General features: G+C 38.1%; 1 protein-coding gene across 5 annotated transcripts in view; it reads left to right on the top strand.

The window, feature by feature from the left end:
• The window catches only part of MTA3 (metastasis associated 1 family member 3), a 143316-nt gene that overhangs the window by 93482 nt on the left and 37112 nt on the right, over positions 1-12722 (top strand). For 4 of the 5 annotated variants that reach the window (XM_058551351.1, XM_058551350.1, XM_058551349.1 and 1 more), the window contains exon 9: positions 7057-7245. The exons of the other annotated variant lie outside the window; for it this stretch is intronic. In XM_058551351.1, coding sequence (XP_058407334.1) covers positions 7057-7245 — 189 coding nt within the window. The remainder of the gene's footprint in view (positions 1-7056; positions 7246-12722) is intronic. 5 annotated transcript variants of the gene reach the window in all.

Here is a 12722-nt window from a genome sequence, read left to right as displayed (position 1 = left end):
ATACATAGTATTATTATTATTTCTGAATAGTTTGAGAGTAAGTTTCAGGGTGGATGTCCCTTTATTGCTAAATATTTGGAGAGGAATTTCCTAAAAGAACAAGGATATTCTCCTATGTAACCACGGTACAATTGTCAGATTCAAGAAATGAGCCTTGCTGTAGTGCTGTTATCTAATCTGAAGGCTTTAGTCAGATTTGCTAGCTGTCCCAGTAATGTCCTTTATAACAAAAGAAAAAATATTTTTCCTGGTCCAAAATCTACTTGAGAATCACTTATTACATTTAGGTGTCATATCTCTTTAATTTCCTTCAATACTGAACAGTTCCTCATTCTGTCTTTTATGACCGTGGCATTTTTTTGAAGCATACGGGCCTTTTATTTTGTAGAATGTCCCTCAGTTTGGGTTGTGGTTATAATCTGATTTATAATTAGAATAAATTTTTATTCTACCTATATCCATTTTGGTCAGTTAACGTCAGTCCAGGAGATTTTCCATTTTTCCCTAAATTTTCAAATTTATAAACATAATTTTTCATAGTATTTTTTAATTAGAAAAATTTGCTATGTTTATAGTTATAAATAGCTTTTCATTTTTGTTACTCTATATATGTCATTTCCCATTTTTTTCTTGATAATTTTACCAGAGATTTCTCTTTTATTGTCTAAAAGAATGAGATTTTAGTTTAGTTGATTTTCTTTATTATATGTTTGTTTTCTATTTAATTTGTTTTTGCTCTTTATTATTTTCTTCCTTTTACTTTTCTTTGGGTTTACTCTGATATTCCTATTCCAGCTCTTTAAGCCCAAGTTTTAGCCCATTAATTTTATCTACTTATCCATTGTCAATATTTAAGATTGTAAATGTCCCTTTGATTACCACCTAGGCTGTATCTCATATATTCTGATATGTAGTATTTTCATTATCATTTGGTTCTGAGTATTTACTAATTTATTTGACAATTTTGTATTTGATTGTGAATTAATTTCCAAGGAAATGAGGTTTATAATTTATCTCAATTGCCTTGGGGATTGTAGTTAGAGAACACCTATATTACCAGTTCTTTTAATAGTCTTGATTTCCTTTAGGGCCCAGAATACAGTCCTCCCTAGGGTTTTGCTCCCCAGGTCTTGCCCCCTTTCACCTCAGCTTAGTAAAAAGGAAACTTTCTGTTTGGATCTGTTCTCCCTAGTAGCAGTCTAGAAAATGCCCTCAAGGTACAAGCTGGGTAGGTGTGGAACTCACCCCTCTTGCTTCCTCTTCCTGAATTACCTTAGCCTCTCCTTGCCTGCGTTGTTATCCTCCAGTGTGTTCACAGTTGTGTTATCTATTTGTCTGGTTTATGTCTAGAATCATAGCCAGGGGAAGAACCCATAGTTCTGCTCATGGGAAGTTTGGAAATGACATTTGTGACTATGGGGTTACCATGGCGTGTGCCGCTCTTGCAGCTTTCTTGTGATAATAATCAAAAGGTATGAGGACACATAAGAACATGGCTTGTTTTGAGACTATGCATTGAAGCAAAAACTGAGAGTGGATGGCATACTTCTCTTTTATATATAAAAAAATTTGCCTTAATCATGGTTTGGGGTTTATTCATGAGAGTTTATATTCACCTTCTGCTTGGAGAAAACCATATGCTCATTAATGCTCATTAATTTTTAAATAGATTTGATGTTCTGAATGCTGTAATTTGTGCTGGAGGTATACATTTTCTGTAAAATTTTAACTGAGCAAATCAATAGTTAGTATTAAATATATATGCATAACAATTACCTGTTGTCAAATTAATGCTATATGTTACAAGTTGAGTTCTTGGGAAACAGACTCTGAGATGGAGATTTGCATGCAGGGAATTTATTAGGGACTACCCTTGGGATCAGCACCTGTGGAAGAGAGGGGAAGGAGGCAGAATTGAACAGAGGGAAAAGAGGGGCCATGGTGCACTCTGAATGAAGGACTCTAACTCTGAAGAGTTGTCTCAAATCAGGGTGAAAGGCTGGGCCTTTATACTCCTGCATCATTAGATGCAGGCTGCCCAGGAAGAGGACATGACCTTTGGCGATGAATCTTTCTTAAATTGAGATCATTCCAAAGAGGACCCCTAGCTGGGGGCTGTCTGCTCACAGCATTTCTAGCCCTGGATGAATAAGTTCTTTATTCTCAAAGGGGAAAAACACAGTATCCATTACACTGCCCAGAATTTCAGTGACTTACAACAGCAAGCATAATTTCTTGTACACTCCCCTGCAGATTGTGTTGGATTCTGCTGAACTAAACTGAGTTGATTTAGGTGCCAAGCCTCAGATGGGGTCCAGATCTCCTCCATGTATCTCTCATCCTCTGTTGACAAAAGTCAGTAGCACAAGAGGGCAAGTCCAAATGCACAAACACATGTTAAGTTTCTTTTAAGTCACATATCTTAACATCCTGTTGGCCAGTCAAGTCACGTGGCCAGGCCCAATATCAATGGAGTGGAAGAATACCCTCCTATTCAGGTCTGGGGGAGGGAGCGAATATTTGCCTAACAATAATCCAGTCTACCGTGGTGTGATTCTGCTTAATGAACAAAAGATGAGAATTCCACTGCCAAGATTTCAGTGTCAGTCTTTCTCCTAAAATACTTCTGTTTGTCATCTCCATCTGTTATGAATGAGATGAAATGTGACAACACCTTCACTGCTATTTGGCAGAGAGGACAGCTTGTGCTGAGTTCTTATGATTTTTAAAATTTAGATTTGAATGGATCTTTTCGTGTGTATCTGTATCTCTATTGAAAAGATGGTATCTTTGCAAAGTATTTATCTGTAGGGAAAACTTTCAGTTTTTTTATGTTTAGTTTTTAAATTCTTTATCTTATTACAAATTGACGTATGCATGCAGTCAAGTATATTAAGTACCCTACACTTAGGTGCACAGTTATAAATTTTTACATATGTATACAGTTATGCGCCATATGATGACAGTTTGGTCAACGGTGGACTGCATGTACGACAGTGGTCCCATAAGATTAGCACCATGTAGCCTAGGTGTGTAGTAGGCTATACCATCTAGGTTTGTGTAAGTACACTCTATGATGTTCGCGTAACGATGAATTCACCTAACAATGCATTTCTCAGAACGTATCCCCATCATTAAGCAACGCATGACTATACACCCATGTAACCGCCACCCAGAGCTAGATAAAGAACATTACCCGAATCCCAAAAGGTTCCCTCATGCCCTTCCTCAGTCAGTGATCCCCCCTTCCGAGGTAATCACTGTACTGGCTTCTCTCACCATCAATTGTTACTTTTCTCAACGTTTATGTAAGTGGAATCAGCCAGTGTGTTCTCTTATATGTCTAGCTCTTCAAGTTTTTATCTTACTGTTAAACCATAGTCGTTGGTTATATGTCAAACTCTTATGTCTTTTCTTGGCTTATTTTTGTGAGTCATTACTGGATGTTGTCTTTGCTGTTATAGAAAGTCTATTCTGTGTCTTACAGCTTTTTAGGATAGGATTAGACTAGGTAAAAGTCTGTTCAAAAGGAACTTCTATGTGTGTCAGATAGATGGAGTTAATGTGGACTCCTAGCAAATAATGTGATCCTCTGGTTTCCTTTGTGAAGTTAGTCATCGATTTCAACAGAATTATTCCCTAGGAATTCTGAAGCGCACGTGCCTGATGGGATGTTTATTTCATACACATTACTACACTCGCCTCTGAGCTGTGGTATAGTGGGTTTTGGAAGTTTCATGTCTCCTGGTCAGCTGTAAGTCTGATTCATTCTTTCCATGTGATTTGTGGCACAACACAGGAGCTAGTCTTCCAAAAACAAATGCTTACCTCAGTGTTCAGTAACATAAACACACTCTGTAAGGAACAGAACCTTTAATCACTTGAAATTTCAGTCATAATCACTTACAAAGGCTAAGATATTACTTTGGTTCTTTGAAGCCTTATTAGATAATAGCCCATCATAATTTTTAAAAGTGACTGTAAGAAAAGCATTTTCATTTATCTAGCATAAACAAAAAGACTGCAAGTCGATTCATGCCTTGAGTGGTTGGTGTAATATCAGCTGAGAAAAACTCATTTAATTCCGTGACTTTTGGTTTCAGAGCACTTGTTAATTATAAAAATTGCTTCTACCTCCTGAGAAATCTGAGCAGCACAGTTAATTTGTGTAATTATTGATTTTGAATACAGTTTAATCTTTTTTAGTTTTGTTATCCATTGTAAATTTAGGAATTTTAAAAGTAGTTTTTTATGGAAATCTATTATTAATTGAAGGGATTCCTAAATGCTGTTGAACTTACTTTTCATTTTCGTAGATCACTTATCCAGAAACAATAATTTACTTTCCTGGATGATGTAAAAGTGTATAACAGTGTACACCACAGCTAAACTGCTGAGTCTGTCAAGTGAGAATGTTAGCTAGAGGAGTGGAGCTTGATTTTGAAGTTTGCAGAGCACAAGCAAAGAATAAAGATCAATTTAACATTTTTGTAACACCTGCTACAGAAGGGGAAGAAAAAATTCGCTTGCAAGTTGAAGTTATTCCACGATTGTGACCAGTACAGCAAAAGACTACACATGGTCAGTGGTCTTAGCTGTGATTATAACTAGGAAATTGATAATAAAATCACTACTTTTGTTTTGTGGAATCTAATGATTTATTTTGAGTGTGATGTCACCCTTGTTAAAGAGTTATGTCTGTATGTCCTACATCCTCCCTTAGCTCTGTCAACAAATTTATATTCTATGTATATATACATATTTTTTGTGTGTGTGAGGAAGACTAGCCCTGAGCTACATCCGATGCCAATCCTCCTCTTTTTGCTGAGGAAGATTGGCCCTGGGCTAACATCCGTGCCCATCTTCCTCTGCTTTATATGGGACACTGCCACAGCATGGCTTGACAAGCAGTGTGTCAGTGCGCGTCTGGGATCCGAACTTGTGAACACCGGGCCACCGATGCGGAGCGCACGCACTTAACCGCTGCGCCACTGGGCTGGCCCCTAAATATATATTTTTAATACATACTTTTGCTTATAATTTTTTTCTCTTTAATAGATGTTATTTGATATTTGAGCTTGTTTTATGCTCTTGTACCAGTAGGGAGCTGTCCACTGTCCCCTACCAGTTATTTAGGGTTCACTTATAAGCTAAATTTCTAAGAGATGTGTTGTCACGTAGATATGACGCTATCCACATTTGTGAATTTTTAAATAAATATCAGAAGATACTTTGTGTTAAAGGTGCAAGATGGCTTTCGTATGTTAGAAAATTTAAACAGAACTAGTTCTCATTTGGCAAAAGATTGGATCACCTTGCCAACAAAATCTGTCCCACATCCACATGCTTATCCAGAGACAGAGCTGGTCGTCCTGTTTTGCAGTTTTCCTGCTACACATACAAATGTGCATACATGTTATAAATGAAGCTCTTTTATAATGATTTTTATAATTTATAATGGTTTTATAAATGAAAAACCATCAAAAAAATTTCAAAACTTAAAAGTATTAGAACCTAGTTTATTCACTGCTTCTGATGGGAAGAAAATGCTTTTTAAATAAGCTAGACCCCAGGTACTGTTGCAAAAAGCCAATTATGGCTCTTACTCAACTTATGATGGGGTTACCTCCCAATAAACCCATCGTAAATTGAAAATGTTACAAGTTGAAAATGTTTTTAATACACCTAACCTACTGAACATCATAGCTTAGCCTAACCTACCTTAAATGTGCTCAGAGCACTTACATTAGCCTACAGTTGGGCAAAATCGTCTAACACAAAGCCTATTCTATAATAAAGTGTTGAATACATCATGTAATTTATTGAATACTATACTGAAAGTGAAAAACAGAGTGGTTGTCTGGGTACAGAATGGTTGTAAGTGTGTTGGTTGTTTACCCTTGTGATCGCGTGGCTGACTGGGAGCTGCTCTCTGCTGCTGCCCAGCAGCACGAGAGGTTATCCTACCGCATATCACTAGCCCCGGAAAAGATCAAAATTGGAAGTAGGGTTTCGCTTTTGAACCATTGTAAAGTCAAAAAATCGTTAAGTCAAACCATTGTAAGTTGGGGACTGTCTGTATATTATCCTAATCTATTTTTCCTCCTTTCAAATTACTCTTCAAATCACTCTCCCTTGGGGCCAGCCCTGTGCCATAGTGGTTAAGTTCAGCATGCTCTGCTTCAGCAGCCCCGGTTCGCAGGTTCGGATCCCGGCACGGACCTGCAGCACTCGTCAGTCATGCTGTGGCGGTGACCCACATACAAAATAGAGGAAGACTGGCATGGATGTTAACTCAGGCTAATCTTCCTCAAGCAAAAAGAGAGGAAGATTGGGAACAGATGTTAGCTCAGGGCAAATCTTCCTTGGCAAAAAAAAAAATAATCACTCTCCCTGGAAATATGTAGGAAACCCCTACCAGCCTAGGTGTTCTAAGTGAGCCTAGTAATCTATTCTTGGTCTTACAGAATCTCAACCAAGTTACTATTTTAACTTGCACATGTAATTTTGTTTTGTTTTGTTTGTTTAACATGGGTGTATAATTTTGATTTGTCTTACCATCATTCTCAAGTTCCATTGTTTTCTTTCCATCTCTTGTTCTTAGTACATCATTCCCTTAGTCCAGCCTGAGAATATTTTTCTCATTCACTGAAACATTATCTATTATTCCTTTGTCAAAGCAGGCTGTGCCAACCTTGTAAAATAGCTGAAGTGACTTTGGCATTTTTAACCAAAAGAATGTTGAAACTTACTACGTTCCCAATTTAGTGCCTGGAAGTTCTGGATCTTCATGGCTAGGTTGCTATAACAAATGGATGCGTTTTTAAAAATACATACCTTAAAAGGTACAAATCAACATTTTCTTAAAGCAATAAATGATATTTTAAATAATTAAGATTTCTGTTTAAATTTTTCTTAATTTTGTTACTTAAAAATTACTACCTCTTAAGTATATTATTTTAATTAAGTGCATCAAGCATTTTTAATATTTCTCTTCTTAAATCTAGCATGTTTGTGTTTCTGGCTGATCTTTTCCCCTTTATTTGTTTTCCTTAGTTTCATGCTATGGATACATTATATAGACACAGCTATGATTTGAGCAGTGCCATTAGTGTCTTAGTACCACTTGGAGGACCTGTTTTATGCAGAGATGAAATGGAAGAATGGTCGGCCTCTGAAGCTAGTTTATTTGAAGAGGCACTGGAAAAATATGGCAAAGACTTCAATGACATACGTCAAGACTTTGTAAGTAGAAAATTGTGAATAAAATAAAAGGTTGGAGTGGGAATATTTTATCTATTTTAGAAATCTGGTGTACCTTAAAAGTATTCATTTAGCAAGCCAGTGACTTAGTAATTTTTATCTGCTCAACATAGAATGAAGGCCAGTCTTGTAGAGGGAGAAATTGAGATTTGTTCTAGGAAGTAATTGTAAGACCTCAGGGTCAGAGGGCCCTGAGTTCTTGCTGTAAATCCTCTTCACCTGTCTCTGAGTTCCAAGTTTAAAATATGGACAGCTTTTCTAGCCATTTGCACTAAACATTTATGATTTTTTAAAGCTTCTTGCTCTTCTTTAGACCTTCAATATTTTTCTAGTTATCTTATTAATTGTTGAGCCTGAATTTGATGCGGACCTTTAATGTGGAAATGACCTGTACCAAGCAGAATTGGAAATTTGCTTTATGAGTTTTTGATCTTTGGCTTCTCTTAATGATATGCAGTATCTTACTTGCATTTTAAATACTAGATAATCTTATCCACTATTATGTACTTCTTTTTGTCTTTGTATCTGTGGAATTGCTCTCTTTAATTAAGTTTATAATCTCTTTGAAATGGGGAAATTTCTATTTGAGAAGTCCATAAATAGCTTTCTATAGCAGTCATCTTTTTTTAATTTATGAAAATGGAGTCTTTATAGACTATGAAGTATTTGATGTGAGCTAATATCCTGCCTTTTATGTTGTTGCGTCTTTTTAAAATTATTTCTGAAGCAAGATTATTGCTTATCAATATGGGTTGATACATTAAATCCCAACCATGATCGTTAAAGCTGCTGTTGTCACTGACATTTGTACTTCTGGCAAAACTTCACTTGTACTCAGATTGTTATATGTCATGATTTCAATTTACAGGATATGCAGCTGAGAAATTAAAAAATGCATTGGTGGCATTTAGCTTTGGATGGTCAGAATAACACCAGTGCAATGTTATTAATATAGCAGTTATTAATATAATATAGCTATACCACTTACTAGAAACTGCAAAAACAAAACCCTCTTAACAACAAAATCTGCAGGTCTGATAAAGGAGTAGAAGACGAGAAATGCTAAAGTGAAACTACTTTTCTCTGCACTGAGTATGACATGCTCATTTTATGTTCTAGTAATCATTCTGAACTCAGTTCAATTCAACAAATGTTTGAGTACCTGCAACATGCCCAGCCTTCACGTAGGCACTAGGCATGCGACAGAAATATAATGTGGTCCTCACTTCAGGAAATGAGTTCATAGTCAAGCTCAAGAGATTGAAAGATACACACCCAAGTGAAAAAGAATGCAATTATTTCTGTCAGTAGTAAGAACAAGTATTATGGGAGTATTGGGAAGCGAACTATTAGTTGTGCCAGTCAACTCAGGAGTGGCTTCATGTAGTTAACTGGCATTTTCTGGATCTCTGATGGTAAAGGGAGAAGAGAGCAAATTGAAAAGTATACACTGAAGTTTGAAACTTGCAGACAGCACTCCTGGGCACTTAACCCAGGACTAGGAGGTAGCTCTGTACAGTAGCTTGGTACAGTATACTTGGACATAGAGGCTGACATTATATAAGATAACTCTTTGAAAAGGAGTATAATGGTAATAATTCTGTTAGATGGTTTTTTGTTACTTTCATGATCTAACAAAATTCTTATAAATTTGTAGCGTGGTATATATTAAGTTTTGCTGAAAGTGGTTAGAATGCTTGGTAATTAGCCAATCTATATACTAGATTTGTTGTACTTTGGAGATTGGAATTAGTCACCAGTGTCAAAAACCTTACAGAAGGTATAACATCAGGAGGCTAACTGCCCAAAGGGTTTGTGTTTTTTGTAGTTTTGGCTGTTTTTAAACTTATTATCTCCCTCCCACCCCATACTTATAAAAGTAATACGTAAACCTAAAGGTAATATATGACAAGCCCATACCTAACATCATACTCATTGGTGAAAAACAGGTACATGAAAAGGTGTTCAGCATCAGTAATCATCAGGGAAATACAAATCAAAAACACAATGAGAGGGCCGGCCTGCTGGTGTAGCGGTTCAGTTCCCGTGCTCTGCTTCGGCGGCCCGAGGTTCACAGGTTCGGATCCTGGGCGCGGACCCATGTACCACTAGTCAAGCCATGCTGTGGCAGGTATCTCACATAAAGTAGAGGAAGATGGGCACAAATGTTAGCTCAGGGCTAATCTTCCTCAGCAAAAAGAGGAAGATTGGCAACAGATGTTAGCTCAAGGCCAGTCTTCCTCACCAAAAAAATAATAATTAAAAAAAACCCATGAGATATCTTTTCACACCTGTTAGGATGACTGTTATCAAAAAGACAGAGGTGTAAGTGTTGGCGAGGATGTGGACAAGGATTGGCCTTAATTCCTTGAAGTTTGGTAGAATTTTCCAGTGAAGCCATCTGGTCTTGGGCTTTTCTTTGCTGGGAGGTTTTTGGTTACTGATTCAATCTCCTTACTAGTTAGTTATAGGTCTATTTAGACTCTCTGTTTCTTCCTGATTCAATCTGGGTAGGTTGTATGTTTCTAGGAATTTATCCATTTTTTTCTAGGTTATCCAATTTGTTGGTGTATAATTGTTCATAGTAGTCTCATGATCCTTTGTATTTCCGCAGTATCAGTTGTAATGTCTCCTCTTTCGTTCCTGATTTTATTATTTGAGTCTTCTTTTTTCTTAGCCTAGCTAAAGATTTGTCAATTTTGTTTATCTTTTCTAAAAACCAGCTCTTAGTTTCATTGATCTTTTCTATTGTTTTTCCAGCTTCTACTTCATTTATTTCTGCTCTGATCTTTGTTCTTTGCTTCCTTCTGCTAACTGGATCTGCTCTCTTTTTTCTTTTCCCCCCTGTGACTGGATAGTTTCTAATGATCTGTCTGCGAGTTCACAGATTCTTTTTTCTGCTTGATCACGTCTGTTGATGTTCTGTGTTGTTTTTTCATTTAATTTGTTGTATTCTTCAGCTTTAGAATTTGTTTGGTTCTTTTTTATGATTTCTATCTCTGTGTTGAATTTCTTTTGTTTGTGTCTTGTTTTCCTGATTGCATTGAGTTGTTTATCTGTATTTTCTAGGAGCTCATTGAGCTTCCTTAAAACAATTATTATGAATTTAAATTGTAGATCTGCTTTTCTTTGAGATCAGTTACTAGAAAATTACTGTGTTCCGTTGGTGTCATGTTTCTTTAATTTTTCATGTTTCTCATAGCCTTGTGTTGATAGTCTGTGCATTTGATGGAGCAGTCACCTCTTCCAAACTTTACAGACTGGTTTTTGTGGGGAAAGGCCTTCCTTCACCTGCAGGTGGGTGCAAGGGTGCCTGATGGCTGGTGTGATGGCACCAGTCCTGGGAAGGTCCATCAGCTGAGGTCAGAATTGGTAAAGATTGCAGGAGACCTCAATAGCCAAGGCTGCGGGTGTCTGCAGCGGCAGTGAGGGTTGCTGTGGTCTTTGGTAGCAAAGGCTGCTGGGGACCTCCTGATCTTTTTCTCTCACGAGGTGTGTCGTGACCAAGGGGATCCCTGTTGGCACTGGGTCTGGCTGTGGAGTGTTCTTGTGGTGGTGGTGGTGCTGAGTCATGAGCATGCTTGGATCAGCCACAGAGCCAGGAGTGGAGCATATATGCTCACAGAGTGACCGCAGCCTGTTGTCCGGGGTGCTGGCTAGCCTGCAGTGTCAGTGGCTCTGGTGCCTGAGATGTGGGCACATGTGAAGCTGCATGGAGCTGAGGTCTGAAGTGCAGGTGTTTGTGGAGCAGCCAGGGCTCTGGGGTCCAAGGTGTACGTGGGGTTGGAGGTGGGGGCTGGCCTCCCTTATTCCTGGGGTAAGGGGCACAGCAGCAGTGTCTTCTAGGACGGGTGCCGTGGTGTCTCCCTCTCTAGGAGGTCCTTAGCAGCAGTGGCTGTTGGTTACCTCAGTGGCAAAAGTTGGTGCTGTTCCTCTGCAGAGCAGGCTACTGATTCCATGCCAACCAACACTAGAGTCCTCCGCTGTGAAAGCTGCTGGGATTCTGCGGCTGTCATGGGGGCTGCTGAGGTCCTCAGTGGCAAAGGTTGCCGGGCTCCTTGCAGAGCAGGTCACTGGGGACTGCAGTGGCACCCACTGCGTGGCTTATATTGATAGCCTCCACCCTTCTTCTTTGTGCTTAGCCATTTTCCAGATGTCTCGGCTAAGCCGATCTCCGCAGTGATCTTCTCTGTGCAGTTATTCTCTGTTTTTTTGCTCCATTGTGTTGCTGTAGGTTCTTTTTTTTTTTTTTTGTAAGTTCTTAATTTGACTTTTGTGCCCTCTCAGGGCTATTTTCCTTTGTCTGTGGCTGTCTAATTATTGTTGTTTGTCAGGAGACAAAGACTGGTATCTCCTCTTCCTCTATATTGCTAACATCTTTCTTCCTGTCCATTTTATCTTGACTTGTCTAGTTTATTGTCATAAAGTTCTTAATATTCTCATGTTATCCTTTTAAGGACTGTGGGATAGATCTGTAGTGATGTCCCCTCTTACCTTTCTTATACTATTTAGGTCTTCTGTCTTTTTCCTTCATCATTCTGGGTAGGGGTTTATCAATTTTATTGATCTTTGCAAAGAACCAGCTTTTGGTGTGATTGGTTTTTCTGTTTTTCTTTCATTGATTTCTGCTTTTATGTTTATTATTTTCTTCCTTCAGCTTGCTTTGGGCTTACATGCTGTCTTCTAGTGTCTTTTTAAGGTTGAAGCTTAGATTATTTATTTGAAATATTTCTTCTAATGTATTCGTTTATTGGTAGTATATGTTTGGCTGACAATGATTTCAGCTTTGTCTGAAAAACTTTCTACTGTCCTCTTTAAAAATATATTTCATTTTTTTAAATAAAAGGAATATAATTCTTTTTTATAATATACAAAATATATTTATAATTATAAAAATCTAATTCTTTTTTTTTTTTCCTTTTTCTCTTTCAGCACTCTAAAGATGTCTCTCTCTCTGGCTTACATAGTTTCTGATGAGAAGTTCTTATGCATGTAAATGTTTCTTTTTCTGTGTTTAAGATTTTCTCTTTACTTTTGGTTTTTAGCAGTTTTACTGCTACATTGTGCCTGGGTGTATTTTTGTTTTGTTTGGGGGTTTACAATATGCATCTTTTTTTTGTGTGTGTGAGGAAGATCAGCCCTGAGCTAACATCCATGCTAATCCTCCTCTTTTTGCTGAGGAAGACTGGCTCTGAGCTAACATCTATTGCCAGTTCTCCTCCTTTTTTCCCCCAAAGCCCCAGTAGATAGTTGTATGTCATAGCTGCACATCCTTCTAGTTGCTGTATTTGGGACGTGGCCTCAGCATGGCCGGAGAAGCGGTGTGTCGGTGCGTGCCCGGGATCCGAACCCGGGCCGCCAGTGACAGAGCGCACGCACTTAACCGCTAAGCCACGGGGCCGGCCCCTACAATATGCATCTTTAATGTACCACAGTTTACTTTCAGATCAGTTACTACA

Source organism: Diceros bicornis, chromosome 12 (assembly GCF_020826845.1).
Source record: "Diceros bicornis minor isolate mBicDic1 chromosome 12, mDicBic1.mat.cur, whole genome shotgun sequence".
In the NCBI taxonomy this organism is placed as follows: domain Eukaryota; kingdom Metazoa; phylum Chordata; class Mammalia; order Perissodactyla; family Rhinocerotidae; genus Diceros; species Diceros bicornis.
Note: the sequence above shows the minus strand (reverse complement) of the source record. Positions and strands in the feature narration are given on the sequence as shown.